The 17,971-nt window shown below is 48.7% G+C and overlaps 1 protein-coding gene and 1 long non-coding RNA gene across 2 annotated transcripts in view; one reads left to right on the top strand and one right to left on the bottom strand.

The window, feature by feature from the left end:
* The window catches only part of LOC139049403 (uncharacterized), an 81,371-nt gene extending 65,408 nt beyond the window's left edge, over positions 1–15,963 (top strand). The window contains exon 3 of the long non-coding RNA XR_011508211.1: positions 15,850–15,963. This is a non-coding gene — a long non-coding RNA (uncharacterized lncRNA). The remainder of the gene's footprint in view (positions 1–15,849) is intronic.
* LOC139049945 (uncharacterized) lies at positions 7,030–9,290 on the bottom strand. The gene has a single exon (XM_070525863.1). It carries the CDS (start codon positions 9,196–9,198, stop codon positions 7,648–7,650), a length of 1,551 nt encoding a protein of 516 aa, XP_070381964.1. The 5' UTR covers positions 9,199–9,290; the 3' UTR covers positions 7,030–7,647.
* Positions 15,964–17,971: the final 2,008 nt, after the last annotated feature.

Below are 17,971 nucleotides of genomic sequence, written 5' to 3'. Positions count from 1 at the left end.
TACGCAAGATGTGTTACGTGTGTTTCTTGCAGCTAACAAGCACAATCCAGATATCCCTTTTCGCCCTATCGTCGCAGAAGGAGGCTCTGGTCAGTGGGTTTCTTCAATGTACGCTGAAAACTCTGGATGCTTCAGATCCTTTAGCGTCCAGAGCTACTTGGAAGCTGTGGGTTGGGTAAAGTCAAGTGAGATTTGTGCGAATGCTGGGATGTCTGTAAATATTGAAGAACTGTTCTATTCTATCCCACATGATGACCTGTGTACAGCTGTAGGTGATCTGACTGAAGAGGGTAAGTAGCTTTTATGATTTCATGCGCTTTGTCACTTGAGTCTTTTATGGGACTTCTCACATTTTACCTATCAACCACGGTAATGTCCTTTAGAAGGCATGACTTCATTCCGAGAAAGGGTATTTGCATCGGTTCTAAAGCTGCTCCTGCACTGTGTCACATTTTTTTATCCAAGTTTGACAGTAATGTAATTCACATGCTGCAGAACAAATGTATTGTGCCAATTTTTAGGTATTTGGATGATTTTTAGTGCTTTTAATGGTTAGATTCCAATGATAGCCTTGAATCAAACACGAGAAGGATTTTCACGTGTGTCGAGGAGTCCTCCCGGGATCTCAGGTTCCCGTTCGAACTTTGCAAAGAAAACTTGATTAAGTTTCTTGATTTCTAAATTAAATTTAAAAGTTAGAGTCATGCGTGTTGGCGTTATTGCCCTAGATTGAAAAAACAAATCGCTCGTCCCGTACGAATCGTCCCACTCCAAATTAATAAAACGTGGCACAGTTTCCTTTCGCTTGAGAAATGCTCTTAACAAGAGCTGCACCTACTATTTGCCGGAGAGATTTGAAGGACAGAAGGCGAGGTTAATGTTGGCATAGTACCCCGTCTCCTTTTTGATGGCTGTGGCTGAATCCGTGTTTAGAAAGCGGACAAAAAAGGAACCCGTGGAAACGGCGGACAACAATGAATCTTCAAAAAGAACAAAATGGTCGTAGTGATGCCGTATTTGCATGGCATGCCTCATAATCTTAAGAGGGTGGTCACTAGAAATGGCGTCACGCAAGTGTTTACAGCGCCGAGCAAACTAGTTAGGTTGTGCAAAAGCATCACAAGAGAGAAGAAAGATGCGACTAGTGGCGGTGAAAAGAAGCACACCACCTTTTTTCACAAAAGTTTGCAACTTCGGCCGTGTATCACATACCTCTCATGCGGACTGTCCTATATTGGCCAGACAGGTCATTGTATTAACGATCGCACGCATGAGCATCGCTAATTGGTACCTACAGGTACGGCAGGGAACTTGCCGTTGCATTGCAAAAAGCACGATTGCCCACCAGTTTTTGATAGTGATCGATTGTGAAGAGAGAGCGCAGTAAACTGGAAAGAAAAATAAGCGAAGCCCTTCACATAAAAAATCTCAGCGCGAATAAATATGTGAGTGAACCTTTGGTCCATATCAGTGACAAAGAACATCAGTTTTATATTTATCAAGTTAATCCAAGTGTTGTGGCCTTTGTCGGTAAGGGGTGTGGCTTGGCTTTTGTGTATATGTATATGTTTTGTTGATTTTTGACTATAAACCCTGTTATTGTTCTTGGATGTATACGCATGCGTGAAGGAGATTTATGGAATGTATTCCATATAAACTTCAGTGGTAAGTCCAGCATTGTCCAGTTTGTTTCTTACTTGTGCTCGCGTCCGTACTTGCTGGAACTCCTTTTACGTTCACCATGCACCAACTGGTTGAACAGACCTCACTGCTAAAGCAGCAAAGAATGCCCTTCATTACTGCTACTGCGTTCGGTTGAGGTCTGTGCCGCCAGGTGGCTGCACCGTGCGTACCATTCACGTTTCCTCTTCTGCTCATCCCACGAAACGGCACGGTCAAACAGCCCGGACTATTCCCCTTTTCGCTTGCGTTTACCACAAAACCAGACTCGCGAAACACTATTGTACTAGTAATGTTCCGGTGTAACATGACAGCCACAAACATGAAAATGATGTGGCTGATGGGATACCGATATTCCGATGCACTGCAGCCGCTTTGCTCGTATGCTGCATTGCAGAGGGACAAGATGTTGCAGCTGGACACATTGGCAGTCTGTACGTTTACAGCCCACAAAGCAAAAAAGGCGATTCATGGTGCTCACGAAAAGACAGACCCACACTGACTGCGGAGCTCTCATCAAGACAGAGCATGTTTTAACACAAGCAGATGACACTTGCTGTGAGCCGGAAGTGCTTAAATATACTGAGAAATTGTTCTTCTGTACCCTCTTCTGTTGCCTTCTTTTTATAGAGACAAATGAACTAACGTTCCAACTATTAAGAACATTTTTCGCCATAAAGTTAAAAAAATTATCCATGAGTCGCCCTAGGCAGCCAATCGGGCAGCTCGCCCTACCGACGTCATTAGGGCAATTTACGCCAAATGGGTAGCGGTGGCTGAAAAATTAGCCGAGCTGCGATTGGCAATGATATACCTATTTAAAACCTTATAATAAATGACGCGTTTTACGCGGAGCCCTTAGATGCGCTAATTAATGATAAGAAGAACCTACTCTCACGACTCAGTACGATTGCACAAAATTGCCAAAATTGTTTCAGGAACCCTTTAAGGGAGCTTCTGGATGGGACCTGTGTTCTTACTTTCGATGGGATGGATCAAAACGTCCTTCTGGCTCAGATGGGGTGAAGCAAAATCGAAATGACGCTGTAAGCAGCTAGCTAGCGATGAAGGTTGTCGGACTGAGTATCTGAAAGGTCTGAGGAAATCATTGCGTCAAAACGGGCGTCAAGGGAAGTGCTGGTGTCAGGGCTTTCAGAAGACTGCGGGCAATCGATAGTAAGGGCCTGTGGGTCATGGGTATCTAAAGGCGCCATGCTGCCCAGCGTGATACCTGTATTAGGTAGAGAAGCCGAAATGATATGTGCCTGCATGTAGCATCTTCGGCGCATGCTCACCACTTGTGTGCCCTTTCCTGTACTGGGTATAAAACGAGCACGAATAAATGCTGGGGTGTCTTCGTTTGCTGAGAACTGGTCCAGGCTGTTACTCTGTCGACACTACAAACGATACATGGTGTCAGAAGTCACGCCCATAGTGCTCGGGCACGGTAAAACAGCATGGAACTTGTGAAGCCACCAGAGCCGCTACATTTCACAGGCGAAATCAGTAAGCAATGGAAGCTTTTCAAACAAAAGTTTGAACTTTTCTTGGTTTTCTTGGTTTTCTTGGCCCGACAAGAAGCCTCGACCGGATGCCTCAAAGGTTTCAATTGCTTTACTGCTAACCGTGGCAGGTGACGACGCACTGGAAATTTACAACTTCACCTTCAGGGACGATGAGAGCCGGGAAAGTTACGCAACTGTCATAGCCAAGTTCGACACCTACTGCCCAGAACAGCTGAATGAAGTGCACGAACGCTACCTCTTTAGGCAACGCGTCCAAGCTCAAGGTGAGCCGGTTGAACAGTTTGTCAGAGAGCTCAGGAAGATGTCTCGTTCATGCAACTTTGGCACCATGGCAGAGTCGTTCATACGTGACCAAATAGTTTTTGGTACAAATGATGACAAAGTAAGGCAAACGTTGCTGCAGGATAAGAAGTTGACCTTGGCTACAGCGGAACAAGTATGCAAGGCTGCGGAAATGAGTGCCGCGCAAAACGAAACCTGGTCTCGAGAACGGAGATAGATTGACGCTGTCAAACTACCGGAGCATACGAAGCAGCAGCGGTGCGATGAACGACCTGCAATGTTCAAGTGCCGCAGGTGTGGACGTACGCACGGTCCGCGAAGCTGCCCTGCATTTGGCAAAGTGTGCAGAAAATGCCAAGGGCAGAATCATTTTGCTGTCCGTGCAAGGTGAATAGACAGGTTAGGGAAGTGAGTAGCACCGAAAATAGCGAAGAGGAATTTGACATCCTTGATGCATCTGTCAGCAGCGTTGGAAGATCGTGTGACCGTGACTGGGTGGTCAGAGTGCGAGTTGCGGACACGACAATAGACTTCAAAGTTGACACAGGATCGCAAGCCAACCTCGTGCCATTTTCTGCCTACAAAAAACTGCAGCCGAGAGTACCCTTTGCTAGAAGCAACTGTATTCTACGATCTTACAACGGAGGAGTCATCAAGCATCTCGGAGTCATGACTACCACGGTGGCCGTCGGAAGCAAGACGGCAAAGATTAATTTCTTCATCGTGAAGAAGAACCGTCATGCCATACTTGGACTGCGAGCCAGCGAACTGCTTGGACTGTTCTGGCGCACCGTAAACGACATCGGAATAAGCAACAGCGAGGCAGTTGTCCAAGAGTTTCAACAACTTTTTTCTGGGACTGGATGTAACAAGCGACCATACCGCATGGTTCTTCGAGAAGATGCGGTGCCAGTCGTCCAGACAGCCCGCCGTGTGCCCCTTTCCTTGAAAGAGCCTCTGCGCGAAGAACTTGACCGCATGGTCAAAGCCTTCATTATAGCCAAGCAAGATCAGCCGACGGACTGGGTGAGTCTTCTAGTTATTGTCAGAAAAAAAGACTGAAAACTACGGTTATGCATGGACCCGAGGAAAATTAATGACAACCTCAAGCGCGAGCACTACAGGATGCCGCGTCGAGAAGATATTGAATCGGAACTAGCTGGAGCACATTTTTTTCGCGCCTTGACGCCAACTCGGGGTTTCACCAGATACCGCTGCATGAGGAAACGTCAACAATCTGTACGTTCGCGACTCCCATCGGTTGTTACTGCTTTCTGAAGCTGCCCTTCGGTATAGCGTCCGCCCCAGAAGTGTTTCAAAAGAATCTTAGCGAAATATTCGAAACACTGCCAGGAGTGCGAGTGTACGTTGATGACGTCATCGTGTGGGGTGCGACAAGAAAAGAGCACGATCAGAGGTTACGAGCGGTACTAGAAGCAGCACAGAAAGCTGGTCTAACGTTTAATGCAGAAAAGTGCAGCATTGGCGTGCGCAAGATTTTTTTTCTAGGCGACGTTATTGCGGTAGACGGCATATACGCCCAAATCGTACCCTTGTCAGTCCTCTGTTAAGTATGCCACCGCCGACTGACACGCAAGCAGTGCAGCGCATGCTCGGTGTCGTAAACTATTTGTCGAAGTTCCTGCCATCAATTACGGACCGAACGAAACTGCTTCGGTACTTGATAAAGAAAGACCGTACCTTTGAGTGGACGGAAAACCACGCGAAAGAATGGAAAATGATTTGTGACAGTCTGAGCAAAGATCCTGTGCTGGCGATTTTCGATTCTAAACGGATTACGAAGATAACATCCGAAGCTTCGCAAAATGGAATAGGCTCGGCTCTCTGGCAGCTTCATGAGGGTTCTTGGAAGCCCATCGCTTATGCCTCACGCGTCTTAACCGAAGCGTAACGTAGATATTCCCAGATAGAAAAAGAGGCTATGGCTGTTGTCTTCGGGTGCGAAAAGTTGCACCATTTTGCGTACGGACGTAACGTTGTCCTCGACACAGACCATCGACCCTTAATAGCTATCTCGCAGAAGCCGATTGAAGAAATGCCGCCCAGACTGCAGCGATTTTTTTCTTCGCTTGCTTAGATACCACTACAAACTCCAATTTGTACCAGGTAAACGCTTGGTGGTCGCTGACATGCTGTCTCGAGCGTCCGTCGAAAGCCCAGAAGCAAACATCGACGATGACGTGGAAGTTCACGCGGTAAGCCTTTTGTCATCACTTGTCAGCGAGGAAACTTTGAAGCGCTTGGCAGAAGAAACTAGCAAGGACGACTACTTGAGTCAAGTCATTCATTGCTTCGAAAGCAATTTCCAGTCACTGGGACACTGTGGTGATTAGGAATGTTCGGCACTTTCGCTAGTGCGCAGTGAGGCGGAAGAAAGACAGAGAGTCATTTATACGCGTTTATAAAACTCAAAGCAAGCTTTAACATATAAATATGTACAGAGAGTGCAGCCAGAATATATACAGAAACTGCAGTCCGTGTGTCCACGGGCTGAGACAGTCCCGGGTTGCGCGGCTCACAGTTCGCTGGTCACGGCACCGTGCGGTCTCCCGTGCTGGAGCTGGCCGCGACGACCACACGCTCGGGCCCCGTTCAGCACGGTTCCCAGACTCGGCACGCTCGGACGCCGCAGTGGCAGCAGCCAGGGAACGCCTTGCTCCGCACGTCCTCGATGTCCGGCTCGGACGTCGCTCGCGACCGACGTGCGACTGTAGCACGTCCAGCACGACCTCGGTGCCCAGCTCGTGCGCCGCTCGCGATCCACGTGCGGCGGTCAGACGTGAGGACCTCGTCTAGCACAGCAACATCTGTGCCAGACTGAAACGCTGCTCGGCACGCTCAGGTGCGGCAGCTCAGGGACCGGCGGCCCTCGGGTCAGCCAACGTCTCGAGCACTGGCAGCAGGGGCCCTGGGACGTCCACGCTCGGCTCCGCGGTCCTCCGCGCCTTGCCACGGACGTCTCGCCTGGCAGGAACCCTCGCCTCGTTCCGCCCAGGAGCTCGGAGCTGCTGCCCGCCTGGATCGAACACCGCGAGCGCGCCCTCGTGCTCCGTGCTCGTGCACCCGTGCTCGTGCACCCGTTGTCTTCCTCGTCGTTCACGGCGCTTAGTGGCCGCTTCGATCTTCTAGGGGCGACGCGCGGCACTTACATATGACATTTCACCCCCCACTTTAAGAAGTTGTTTCATGAAAACAACTTTCCAAAGCACGTACATGGTCAAAGTTCACAGTCTGTAAGGCGCCATGTGTTCACATGCAAAAAGTCTTTCCACACGCGCAGTAGTTGTTCCTGAAGTGTTCACAAACGCAATAAATGCAGTAGCACACTTCACGCTGTAATTCACATTCGACTCACGTAGTCAGAGCCTACATTTTCGCTATCCTGTACATTTTCGCTACCCTTCGCGCCACACTGTTCGGGGTGGACATCGGCGGTTCCATCTAGGACGAACACTAGCAAAGCTGAATGTGATGTTATTGGGCCGGATCACTCCAGAAAAGGGAGAAGCAGCACGCGAAAGCAAAAACACACATCAGACTTGTATTGACGTACACGACACAGATAACGGCACACACAAGTGACAATGTCCCAAAATGCCTCATAGGCGACATGCACTATATCTATGGCTCGGTGGGTTATGATTGGCCTACAGTTCCGGCGGAAGCGTATGTCACCGTGTCTGAGACCTCGTTGAACCGATGCTGGCCAGCGGGGTCGGACAACAGTGTCGGCCGGCGGGTCGGACAGCCGTGACCAGCGGGGTCGGACAACAGGGTCGGCCGGCGGGTTGGACAGCCGTGTAGAACGGCCGGATCGGACAGCTGGGTCGGACAGCCGGGTTGGACGGCCGGGTCGGACCGCCTCGCGGGGCTCAGGTAACCGGCCGCAGTCTCCGGGTCGCGTCCACAGCTGGCGGGGTAGCCCCGTGGCCGCTCACCCGAACGCTCGAGCGCCCCGGTTCCGGACCGCCAGCCCTCCTGGACCAGTGCCCAGCGGAAGAGCGGGGCGAGGTAACCTCCCAGCGGGCGACAGTGTTGCTTCAGGTGTGGCGTATTGGCGCGGCCGGCGATAGCTCCTATGGGCCAGACGCCCAGCGAGGAAGCTGCTTTCCGTCGACCGCCGAACCTCGCGCACTGCTCACGCCACGGGCCACGGGCCACACTCTCGCGCCACGCTTTTTGAGGCGCCACTGCCGACGCTCCCAAGCCGGCGTCGATGATGATGATGATGACTCTCTTGCGGGTATTTGCCAAGATTCACTGTCCTCTTCGCCCCCGCACGGCGCACTGTCTTCGTATGTTTATGTTTCCACTCCCGCGTACCATATATTATGACACTGAACTTGTAGTTTGTCCCATCACGAGCAATAACTTGTTTTATGGCACTTATGGCACTTTCATGGTCCTTGAATCTCAGCAGCACTTTGCCTTCAAGGCGGTCAATGAGCAAGGCATCAGGAAATAGGGATCCAAGGGTATCCATGCCTTTGTCATCAGGAACCCCTCGCACATACAGCAGGCGGTCTGGCTTGTATGTGGAACTGCTCCGGGGTCTGGTAGGTTCCACCTGCACTGGCTTCCCCTTGAGCTGCTTGCTGCGCAGGAGCTCCAGCTGTGCAGTAGCCACTTCTGGGCTCTCAAAATCCAGGAATGCACTGTGCCTGTTTACAAAGCGGACACTGCGGATGGAATCTGACAGGGCACGAACTTCATCCTTGGTCACCTGGCTTGACATGTTCCCAATGTACAATGAACACTTGCACGTGTCATCAGCCGATACGTAACAATGTGACTCGGGGATGCTTTCAGCAACATCAATGTGTGACCTTGTGTCTGAATGGTCCCGAGGGACGCGTCGTTGGTAAGAACGGAGCCCACCCCGACATGGAGTTCCTCCTTTCCGGTCAATGCCCTCGGGCACACTTTTGCTGTGTCTCTCCGTTTCCTTCCTGGGCTTGCGCCGCTTGCGACGGCGACCGAGACTGTCTTCACTCACACGCCCATTAGCCCGTGTGGACGCTCGTCTCTTGCCCGCCTGGCCTTCTCCATCTCTTTCCGTAGCACCTTCATCCTTTGCTTCCGTAGACGGGTCCGTCTCCTGCTTGGTTGCCTCAGTCGACACAGTTGCAGGGTTTGACGCAGCACTCACGGTAGCTCTATCCGGGCACACGCTTTGGTGCCGAACAGGCTCCTCTGCTGTCGCCGAGTCTTTGTGCCGCTTTGACACGTCAGACAGGTCATGTGGTGGATTGAAATCAGTAGGGTAGAGCACCCCGTCGATGTTCCCAAGAACAACATCATGGAGTGGCCTTTCCATGCAGAGTGCCAGTGTCCTTCCTCGGAAGAAGGGGCAGTCTACATAGACCTTTGCCTCTGGAAGCCGCTTAAACGAACCGTCCAGAAGGTAAATGGTACGCGTGATACCGGTGAAATTCTTTTCCGGCACCATCGAACGCCTGACAACCACAGTACTGCAGCCGGAATCTCTCAGCACCGACACAGGGTGTCCATTGAGATATCCGCTTACCGTCGGCATCTCTTGCGTCTGAAGACCAAGACAGATGTCTTCTCCATATGGTTTTACAGGGGGCCTCGTTTTCTCCTCAGATTTAGTGGTAGGAGCCGGACTTGCCTCGTACCGGCCGGCAGGTATCCGGTCGCAGCCAGCAATGGCACTAGACGCCTCCATGTTGCTGCCGTTTATGTTCGGGCACTCGTCAGCTTTATGTCCATATTTCGTGCATTTCCAGCAAGACAAGGACTTCGGTCCTTTTGACCGCGTCCAACAATCTGCAGCACGGTGTCCTTGCTTGCCACATAGGAAGCACTCAACCTTTCCTCTCCTGGCCTCTGTTTCGGAGTTCTTGCTTTGCAGGGCTATTTTACTAATCCCTCTCTCTTCTTTTCCTCTGGCGAGGTTTGTCAGGTTTTGCGCCTCCAAATAATGGTCAGCCGCTTCGGCTAGCTTGTCGAGGCCGCGGCATCCTCGCTCTTTCAGGAAGATGGCGAGCCTCTCATCGCAACGTAGCAAGAACTGTTCAGAAACAATCTTATCTCTTAATCCGTCATATGTTTTCTCTGTTTTTGCCATCTGCTGCCAATGATCGAAGTACCCAAGCAGTCGACCAGCAAACTGCCGCCCTGTCTCGGAATTCTCAGGCTTTGTTTCCCGAAACTTTTGACGGTATCCTTCTTCCGTATACCGGAACCTTTGCAATAAAGTTTGCTTCAGCTTTTGATAATCTGTGACATCCTCCGCAGCCATGCGTCCGATCACGCTCAGGGCTTCGCCTGATAAACACAAGCTTAATGACAGCGCCCACCTGTCGCTTGGCCATCCTTGGCTCGTGGCTACCCGCTCGAAGCGCTGTATGTACGCGTCGAGTTCGTCGCGGCTCTCGTTGTAGGGAGGAATAAGCTTGTGGGGACTTCTAAAGGCTTCACCGCTGTTTTCCGCGCGTTCGCTTCCGGTTTCGACCGTCCCAGACGCGTGCTCTGCAAGACGACATCTAGTCTCTAGCAAAGTTCGTTCCGCCGTCAGTCGAGCGATCTCCTGTTCGTGGGCTACTCGCGCTGCTTCCCTGTCCTCAGCACGTTTATCGCGTTCTCTATTAAGCTGCTGGTCAATCCACTCTCTTAATTCTTTACCGGACAAGCCAAGCTCCTTGCCTGTCGGAATAAATTTCTCCCAGTCCATTTCCGACCACTGCACACAAGCGAAATGCGGCTCTTAAGGATGGAACTAGAGCTTAGTCCTGTCGCGGACGCCAGAAATTGTGGTGATTAGGAATGTTCGGCACTTTCGCTAGTGCGCAGTGAGGCGGAAGAAAGACAGAGAGTCATTTATACGCGTTTATAAAACTCAAAGCAAGCTTTAACATATGAATATGTACAGAGAGTGCAGCCAGAATATATACAGAAACTGCAGTCCGTGTGTCCACGGGCTGAGACAGTCCCGGGTTGCGCGGCTCACAGTTCGCTGGTCACGGCACCGTGCGGTCTCCCGTGCTGGAGCTGGCCGCGACGACCACACGCTCGGGCCCCGTTCAGCACGGTTCCCAGACTCGGCACGCTCGGACGCCGCAGTGGCAGCAGCCAGGGAACGCCTTGCTCCGCACGTCCTCGATGTCCGGCTCGGACGTCGCTCGCGACCGACGTGCGACTGTAGCACGTCCAGCACGACCTCGGTGCCCAGCTCGTGCGCCGCTCGCGATCCACGTGCGGCGGTCACACGTGAGGACCTCGTCTAGCACAGCAACATCTGTGCCAGACTGAAACGCTGCTCGGCACGCTCAGGTGCGGCAGCTCAGGGACCGGCGGCCCTCGGGTCAGCCAACGTCTCGAGCACTGGCAGCAGGGGCCCTGGGACGTCCACGCTCGGCTCCGCGGTCCTCCGCGCCTTGCCACGGACGTCTCGCCTGGCAGGAACCCTCGCCTCGTTCCGCCCAGGAGCTCGGAGCTGCTGCCCGCCTGGATCGAACACCGCGAGCGCGCCCTCGTGCTCCGTGCTCGTGCACCCGTGCTCGTGCACCCGTTGTCTTCCTCGTCGTTCACGGCGCTTAGTGGCCGCTTCGATCTTCTAGGGGCGACGCGCGGCACTTACATATGACAGACACTTAAAATCCTTCGGAAGTGAATTTGTTGTCTTGAGTGGTGTGTTGCTTAATGGATGCAAGGTGGTGATACCGTCTAGCATGCACCCTGAGCTACTTCGAATAATTCACGAAGGCCACTTTGGAATAAATAAATGCAAATCACGAGCACGTAAGCTGCTGTTTTGGCCTGGTCTCAATGCTGACATTGAAGCACACATCAAGAGGTGTGCAGTCTGTCAGAAGTATGCATATCGGTAGCAAAGTCAACCGCTCATGGACCGCCCACTGCCTGAACATGCATGGTACCGAGTAGGTGTTGATATTTTTCATTTGGCCGGAAAATCGTACCTGTGTGTTTTTGACGCGTTATCCAACTTTCCGGAGGTGGAACTTCTTAGTGATACAACGACGGCCACAGTTGTGCAATAGCTCAGCGCAGTGTTTGCACGGTATGGAATACCTATTGAAGTGTGCACAGAAAATGGTCCGCAGTTTGCGAGTCATGAGTTTTCACTGTTTGCCAAGAAGTACGATTTTAAACACATTACGTCAAGCCCGTGGTTTCCTCGCTCGAATGGCCTCGCAGAAAAAGGCGTTGAAATAGTAAAGCGAATTTTAAAGAAGACGTCACAGATGAACGATAATTTGTGGCTTGGATTACTCGCTTACAGGAGCAGTCCGCTAGAAGACGGTCAGTCACCTGGAGAGTTGCTTCAGGGCTGACGACTTCGCACAACTCTCCCGGACTGCTGGGAGAGTTGTGCTGAAAGTGTTGAATGAGTTGTGTTGAAATGCTGGGGTGTCTTCGTTTGCTGAGAACTTGTCCAGGCTGTTACTCTGTCGACACTACAAACGATACAATACCTTCGCGAAGCAATTGTGGTGTGCGTCTAAAGTTAAGGCTGGGGATACATTCCCTGTTCGCGGGGACAGTTACAACAGAGTGAGGCACGGCTACACACCTTGTCAGATGGCACCCAGGGAAGGAGAGATCACGTAGTTGTCGTGACAAACCGCGGGATTTGAGCTCAGTGTTGCATACGTCACGGTAGCTAGTCGAAGACGAACAAACTTGGTGATACATAAATGCGGCGGTGACTAGGTGGTCAGATCGGGCACAGAACGGAGTTCCAGCTGCAAAAATCCTGAAGAGAACTCGATGAGGGCAGAATGAGTACTCAGAAAGTCATGGTCGTAGATGACTTGGTGTGAACGCTGGTGCAGAATGGGGAATAGAACTGAGATCTAGTGGCTAGCGAAGCTTACAGATGAAGTACACATGCCAATGACGCAACATGTACCGCCGTCGGGAACAGGAACGACAGGCGACGCCGTGGGCATTAGAACCTTGCGAAGACGACGAGAAAGGCACGCGCTCATAACCAATCATTTTTCCCCATGTCTATGTGCACCAAAACAGGCACGCGATCCACTTTTACACCCAGAAGATTTTTCAGGTGGCCAGGATCAAAAGAGGGTTTTTGGGTTGGTTGGCAAATGCAGCATCACTTCCGGGAGCTGCCCTGGTCAGTTTTTTGAAAGTGGGGCAGTGAGGGTATAGCGACGGCGAGTGACGGGCAATTGGTGAGGGAGAAATCCGGTCCTGTGGGGACAGCGAGTGATAGCCGCAGCGTGGAGTCGGAGCAGCAATATTATAGTACAGCGGGTCATTGAGGGCGTAAAAGGGCGAGGACCGGCTCTCTTCGTAGGCGGCAAGTGTACGCGCGACGAGGAGATGGAAATCAACCATAGCGACCAGTGATGGTAAATATTACACACTCAATTGCATTTAAAACATATTGAATTGTCGTCATGTGTGCTCGACTGGTTTGGGTTGTGGTCTCCGAGGTAAGTCGATTGTGGGCGGGGAAGTTGAACGTAATTGCTGACGCTGTGCACAGATGGGACATATGCCCGCTTTTATCAACTCTTCGCGTATAACAGCTTGAATCAAAGATACTCCAGGGCGGGGCTCATCGTAACAACGGTGCTGAGGAACCGACGAAGACGGAGCCTCAATCCCGCCCCGGACAAGACGCAGTAAGTTTGCGGCACCAGGCGGCTGAAAATCTTCACACGATGAGGTAGCGGTGGTACTAGGGAGCCGAACGAAGTGTGAACGAATTGCACTCTCCTATAATGTCATCGACGGTCGAGCAGTAATTATACACTAGTAAATTAAAGGTGTCGTCAGTGATGCCTTCAAGAATGTGGCTGACTTTGTGAGCTTCAGGTATATTGTCGTTGACCCGCCGAGAGAATGCTAATACATCTTGAACGTAAAGAACGAACGGTTCAGTAGATGTTTGGGCACGGCATGAATGTTTCTGCTTGGTGGTATCCTGGCCGCCCAAGTGGCTCTTGAAATAGTTCCTGCAGCTTTTACTTGCAGGTGTCCCAATTGGACAATTCCTCATCGTGTATTTGAAACCAAACACGGGCAGTTCTTTTGAGGTAATAGGTGATATTAGCCTGCATTTTAGTCATGTCCCATCGGTTGTGCTTGCTGACTCATTCGTATTCGATTAGCCTGTCTTTGACGCCCGTGGTGTCAGTGCCAGAAAAGGAGCGAGGATCTCGGAGTTGGGTCAAGGCTAATCGGTGTTGTGGTAGCCGAAACCGAATCAGGGGGACTCTCAGTCGACAAGATCGAATGGCCCACTAAGTGTCCGCTGCGAAGTTCCATGATGGGCTCGTGATGTACCCAGCTTTTCCACCAAGATGTTACGGGGAGATAATAGAAAAATTGGTTTATTTACATTACGTACGAGGAGACTAAATATAGGGCAGCAACAATAAACCTTCTGGACGGTAGATCTCACTTGGTCCTTCTCTCGTCAAACCTACACTTCAGCACATTCTTCTACATTCGCGTAACAATTGACCCACAGCAATATAGTATGCAAATGTTCTGCCCCCAGGTCACATATCTGTTAAAAATACGTTAAATATTTCGTCATGACTGGGTGATTTTTATATAAAATTTACGCGAAAAATTTCAAATGCCATCTATGCTTATGTTTACATCAGGCAGCGGTTTAAGAAGAGCATAAGATGGCCTGTGTGCGTGCGACGTCATCAGCGCAAAAACGGACCGGAAGATTGCGTAGATTTTTTTTAGAAATTACACATGGAAAATCAACACCTACGCCCAATGCTTTCGTCTATGTGACATCGTTTTCATCTTTTCACAAATGGCGCCATAATTTTTCGAGTTGTTCTAGCATGTAAGATTACAGAGCGTAAGAAAAAAATTTGTTTTTTGCTACGTGCATTTGTCCTGAAAAGTGTGTACTATACCTGGACATGGTTCCTTGTCAATACGTTTACAGCAGCGTTTAATCTTGCATTTCGGTTCGATCATCATGCGCATGCTTGTGGTCTCTGATAAAGGCATTTGTCCCTGATATAAGTGTCGGAAGGTTTAACTGGTGATAGCGAGACAGAAATAGGACACACTAAAACGAGTAACTTGGGGTCAGATGTCCTATCTTTGACACTAACAGAGCCGTCTAGGAGCGAGCTGCTTACAAATGCAAGGTCAGGAACAGAACTAGAAATCCTGGCACCGTCGGAAACCAGTTGGCTTAAGGAAAAGGTAAACACAGCTAGTAGTAGTGGCTCGGCATTTTTAAAATCCTTGCGGTCATGAGTAAGAATGGACCAGTTACTGCCTGGTAAGTTGAAATGACGAGTTATAAGAATGCATCAATACGAACTGGTAGCTTGCAACAAGTAATTGTATTGCGCTTCCATGTATTAAGGAGGAGCATACGGAGGTCCACAAACACCACCCAGGGTTATATTCTTGCAATATAAGCTGGCAAAGTTATAGTTTTCGATCTCAATTGCAATTCTGCCACCCCGTGACTATACATTACGGTGTAGAAAGGCGGCACTATTTCATAATTTTGCAGATGAGAATGTAGCGAGACTTTTGTGATCACTAAAACAGGTGGATGATAAGACCCATAATATATCTTCAAAGAACTGTACCTTACAAAGAACACTGCGTGCGTTGAGCAAACCTAGCTGGAGCATACAATAATATATAATTTTCGGCAGTGTATTTGCCTTCAGCTTGTGCAATTTTTGGTACATGGCAACAATTATGGCGTAGCAGCAGCGTACACAGACACACAAAGGAGGAGCAGACAAAATGTACTACTACGGCTTTAACATGCTTCACAAATCATCACACAGGTAGATTTCATTTTTGTTATACTCACAGATTATACGAGTAAAAACGACGAGCTCATTATAAATGAGGCCATTACTGAATACTCCTGAAAAATTTGACCATTTGGGAGTCTGTGTTTTTCGCCTAAATCTAAACAGAGGCGCATTTTGCATTACGCCTACATGAGCCTGTGGCCGCAGCGTATGGGATCCATTCCGCGAGCTCGAGCTCAGCAGTGCGATGTCATATTCACTGGGTTACTGTAGGCGGCAGTCCTAAATCTCAGCAGTTTGCGGAAATGTGGGAGGTTTGAAAAAAAATTTGTGTAAGTTTGAACAAATCTGCTCTTGAATGTTTTCACTGGTGATGCTTGCTTTTCGAATTGACTGCAAATAAGTTCGCTTGATAAATAGCGTCGCAGTAAAGTGAGTAACGCTATTTTCTCCCACGTGACCTTGCCTGCCTTGTGGACTTGCGAAAAGCTTACTCTAACAACTCTATTTTTGACGAAAATACTGATGACAATAAAACCATGTTTTGAGAGTAAAGCTGTGTTCTCTTCCAGCACAAGAAATGCGGATTTCCTTGTGTATAAAGGATAAGAAGCGGTGTGGGAACAATGAAATCAAGTTATGTCTTTTTAAGAGTCAAACTTATACCCCATACAAAACACAATGTGGTAAGTGTTGCTTTCTGCCTGTATTTCTTCAGGTACGTTCTATACTTCAACTGAGATGACCACGCACATCTTGTCTCAAACAAATATACACAATCCAAAGCAACATACCGTAAAAAGCGGTGCTCGTAATCGTGTTAAACCAATCCTGTTCTAAACCTCTCACATTGATCGGTGCGAATGTGTGAATATTGAGCAACACTTTTAAAACAGTGCAACTGCATGCAACTAAAAGTTTATATTTGTAGCCCTACAAATATGCACTCCGTGTTTCTTTCTGTGTGCTATTTCATAATTTCTTACAACTTTAGAAGAAATTCTGCACACTTTTTTTCCCGAATGATGTTACTGCAGATGAATTACTTGCACCAGCGGACCTCACTCGTAAAATCATGAGAATAATGAGTTAGCTAATTGCACTGGCCATTTTACTTAACTGCTTATTGACAAACATCCTTACATTAAAAAACCATTGAGAAACAAATTTGCATTAAAAATTGAAGAAAGTCGTCAATACAAATCCAGTTTACTATTTCTACACTTCATCATTACGACGTGAAATAAAAAAGCAGCAGTGTCATTATTTGTTCAGCTTTCCACACAACACACGCGGTACAGCGAAGCGCTATTGGCTGTTCAACCTTTTTTAGACACATCTGGGTGCCTATATGAATCTTTTGTCGGGCTTCTTTCTTCACGCAATCTAATGGGGACTTGCGTTGTGTGCAGCTCCCTGAAGAACGAAAATATATGTTTGGTAGCACGGGAGAAGCCGGGCCACTTTCGGTCGTGATATGTCCATGGTAATTTGTGTGCAGAGATTTAATTGAAGTAACGTTTCCAGAATTAGTGTTTAAAAAACTGTGTGAAGTGCGAATATACCGTATATTTATCAATGGTAAGCTGGGTATAAAAAAATTGCATATGAAAATATTTATTTTTCCTTCTAGTCACATTACGCTAGGTTGGTCCCTTTACAAAACACAATATAACGCAAACAAAGCAACCAGTGCAAGTCAAACTGTTGCTTCATTTTATCTTATCTTTCGTAGCGCGCCATTTTCCCAGAGAACTAAAAGAATGCCGACATTATACTCATCCATAAAACATGGAGACGTTAAATTAAAGAAACATTATAGGCCATTCAGCTTACTCCAAGTATTATATAAGATACTCACTAATATAATTTCACTTAGAATAAGGGCAACAATGGACTTTATTAAACAAAGCCAGCAGGCTGACTTCAGGAAGGGATACTCTACAATGGATCAGATCCATGTCATTAATCAGGCAATTGAGAAATCCCCAGTGTACAATGAGCCTCTCTATATGGCTTTCGTAGATTACGAAAAGATATTTGATTCAGTGGAGATACCAGCAGCCATAAAGCGATTACGTAATCAAGGCGTCCAGGAGGCTTACGTAAATGTCTTCGCAAATATCTACATAGCTTCCACACCCAGCTTATTTCTACACAAGTAGGAAGATACCTATAAAAAAGGGATCAAACAAGCCGACAGAATCTCGCCAATGCTATTCACTGTGTGCTTGGAAGAAGTATTCAAGCTATGAAACACGGAAGGCTTTGGAGTGAGCATCAACTACGAATATTTGAGCAATCTTCAGTTTGAAGATTGCTCACATTACTTTCTCACTTCACACACACCTCGCTTTCTCACTTCACACCTCAGTTTCTCTGGTAAGATTACCTTAGCAGAGAAAGTGTAACAGTGGGGTTGAAGAATATTATGCGGAAGAGAAAGCTAATGATGAATAGCCGGCGAAGAGAGCTACACTTTAGTATTGCCAGTTAGCCTCAAGTGTATGTGAAGGAGTACGTTTAACTACGTCAATTACTCATAGGAAACCCTGATCATGAGAAGGAAATTCACAAAAGAATAAAGATGGGTTGGAACGCGTACGACAGACACTGCCAGATTCTGACAGGAAATTTTTCATTATTATTGAAAACAAAGCTGTACAATCAGTGCATTTCACCGGTGCTGACATA

Source organism: Dermacentor albipictus, chromosome 9 (assembly GCF_038994185.2).
Source record: "Dermacentor albipictus isolate Rhodes 1998 colony chromosome 9, USDA_Dalb.pri_finalv2, whole genome shotgun sequence".
NCBI classification, from domain to species: domain Eukaryota; kingdom Metazoa; phylum Arthropoda; class Arachnida; order Ixodida; family Ixodidae; genus Dermacentor; species Dermacentor albipictus.
This window is presented reverse-complemented; position numbering and strand designations above follow the sequence as displayed.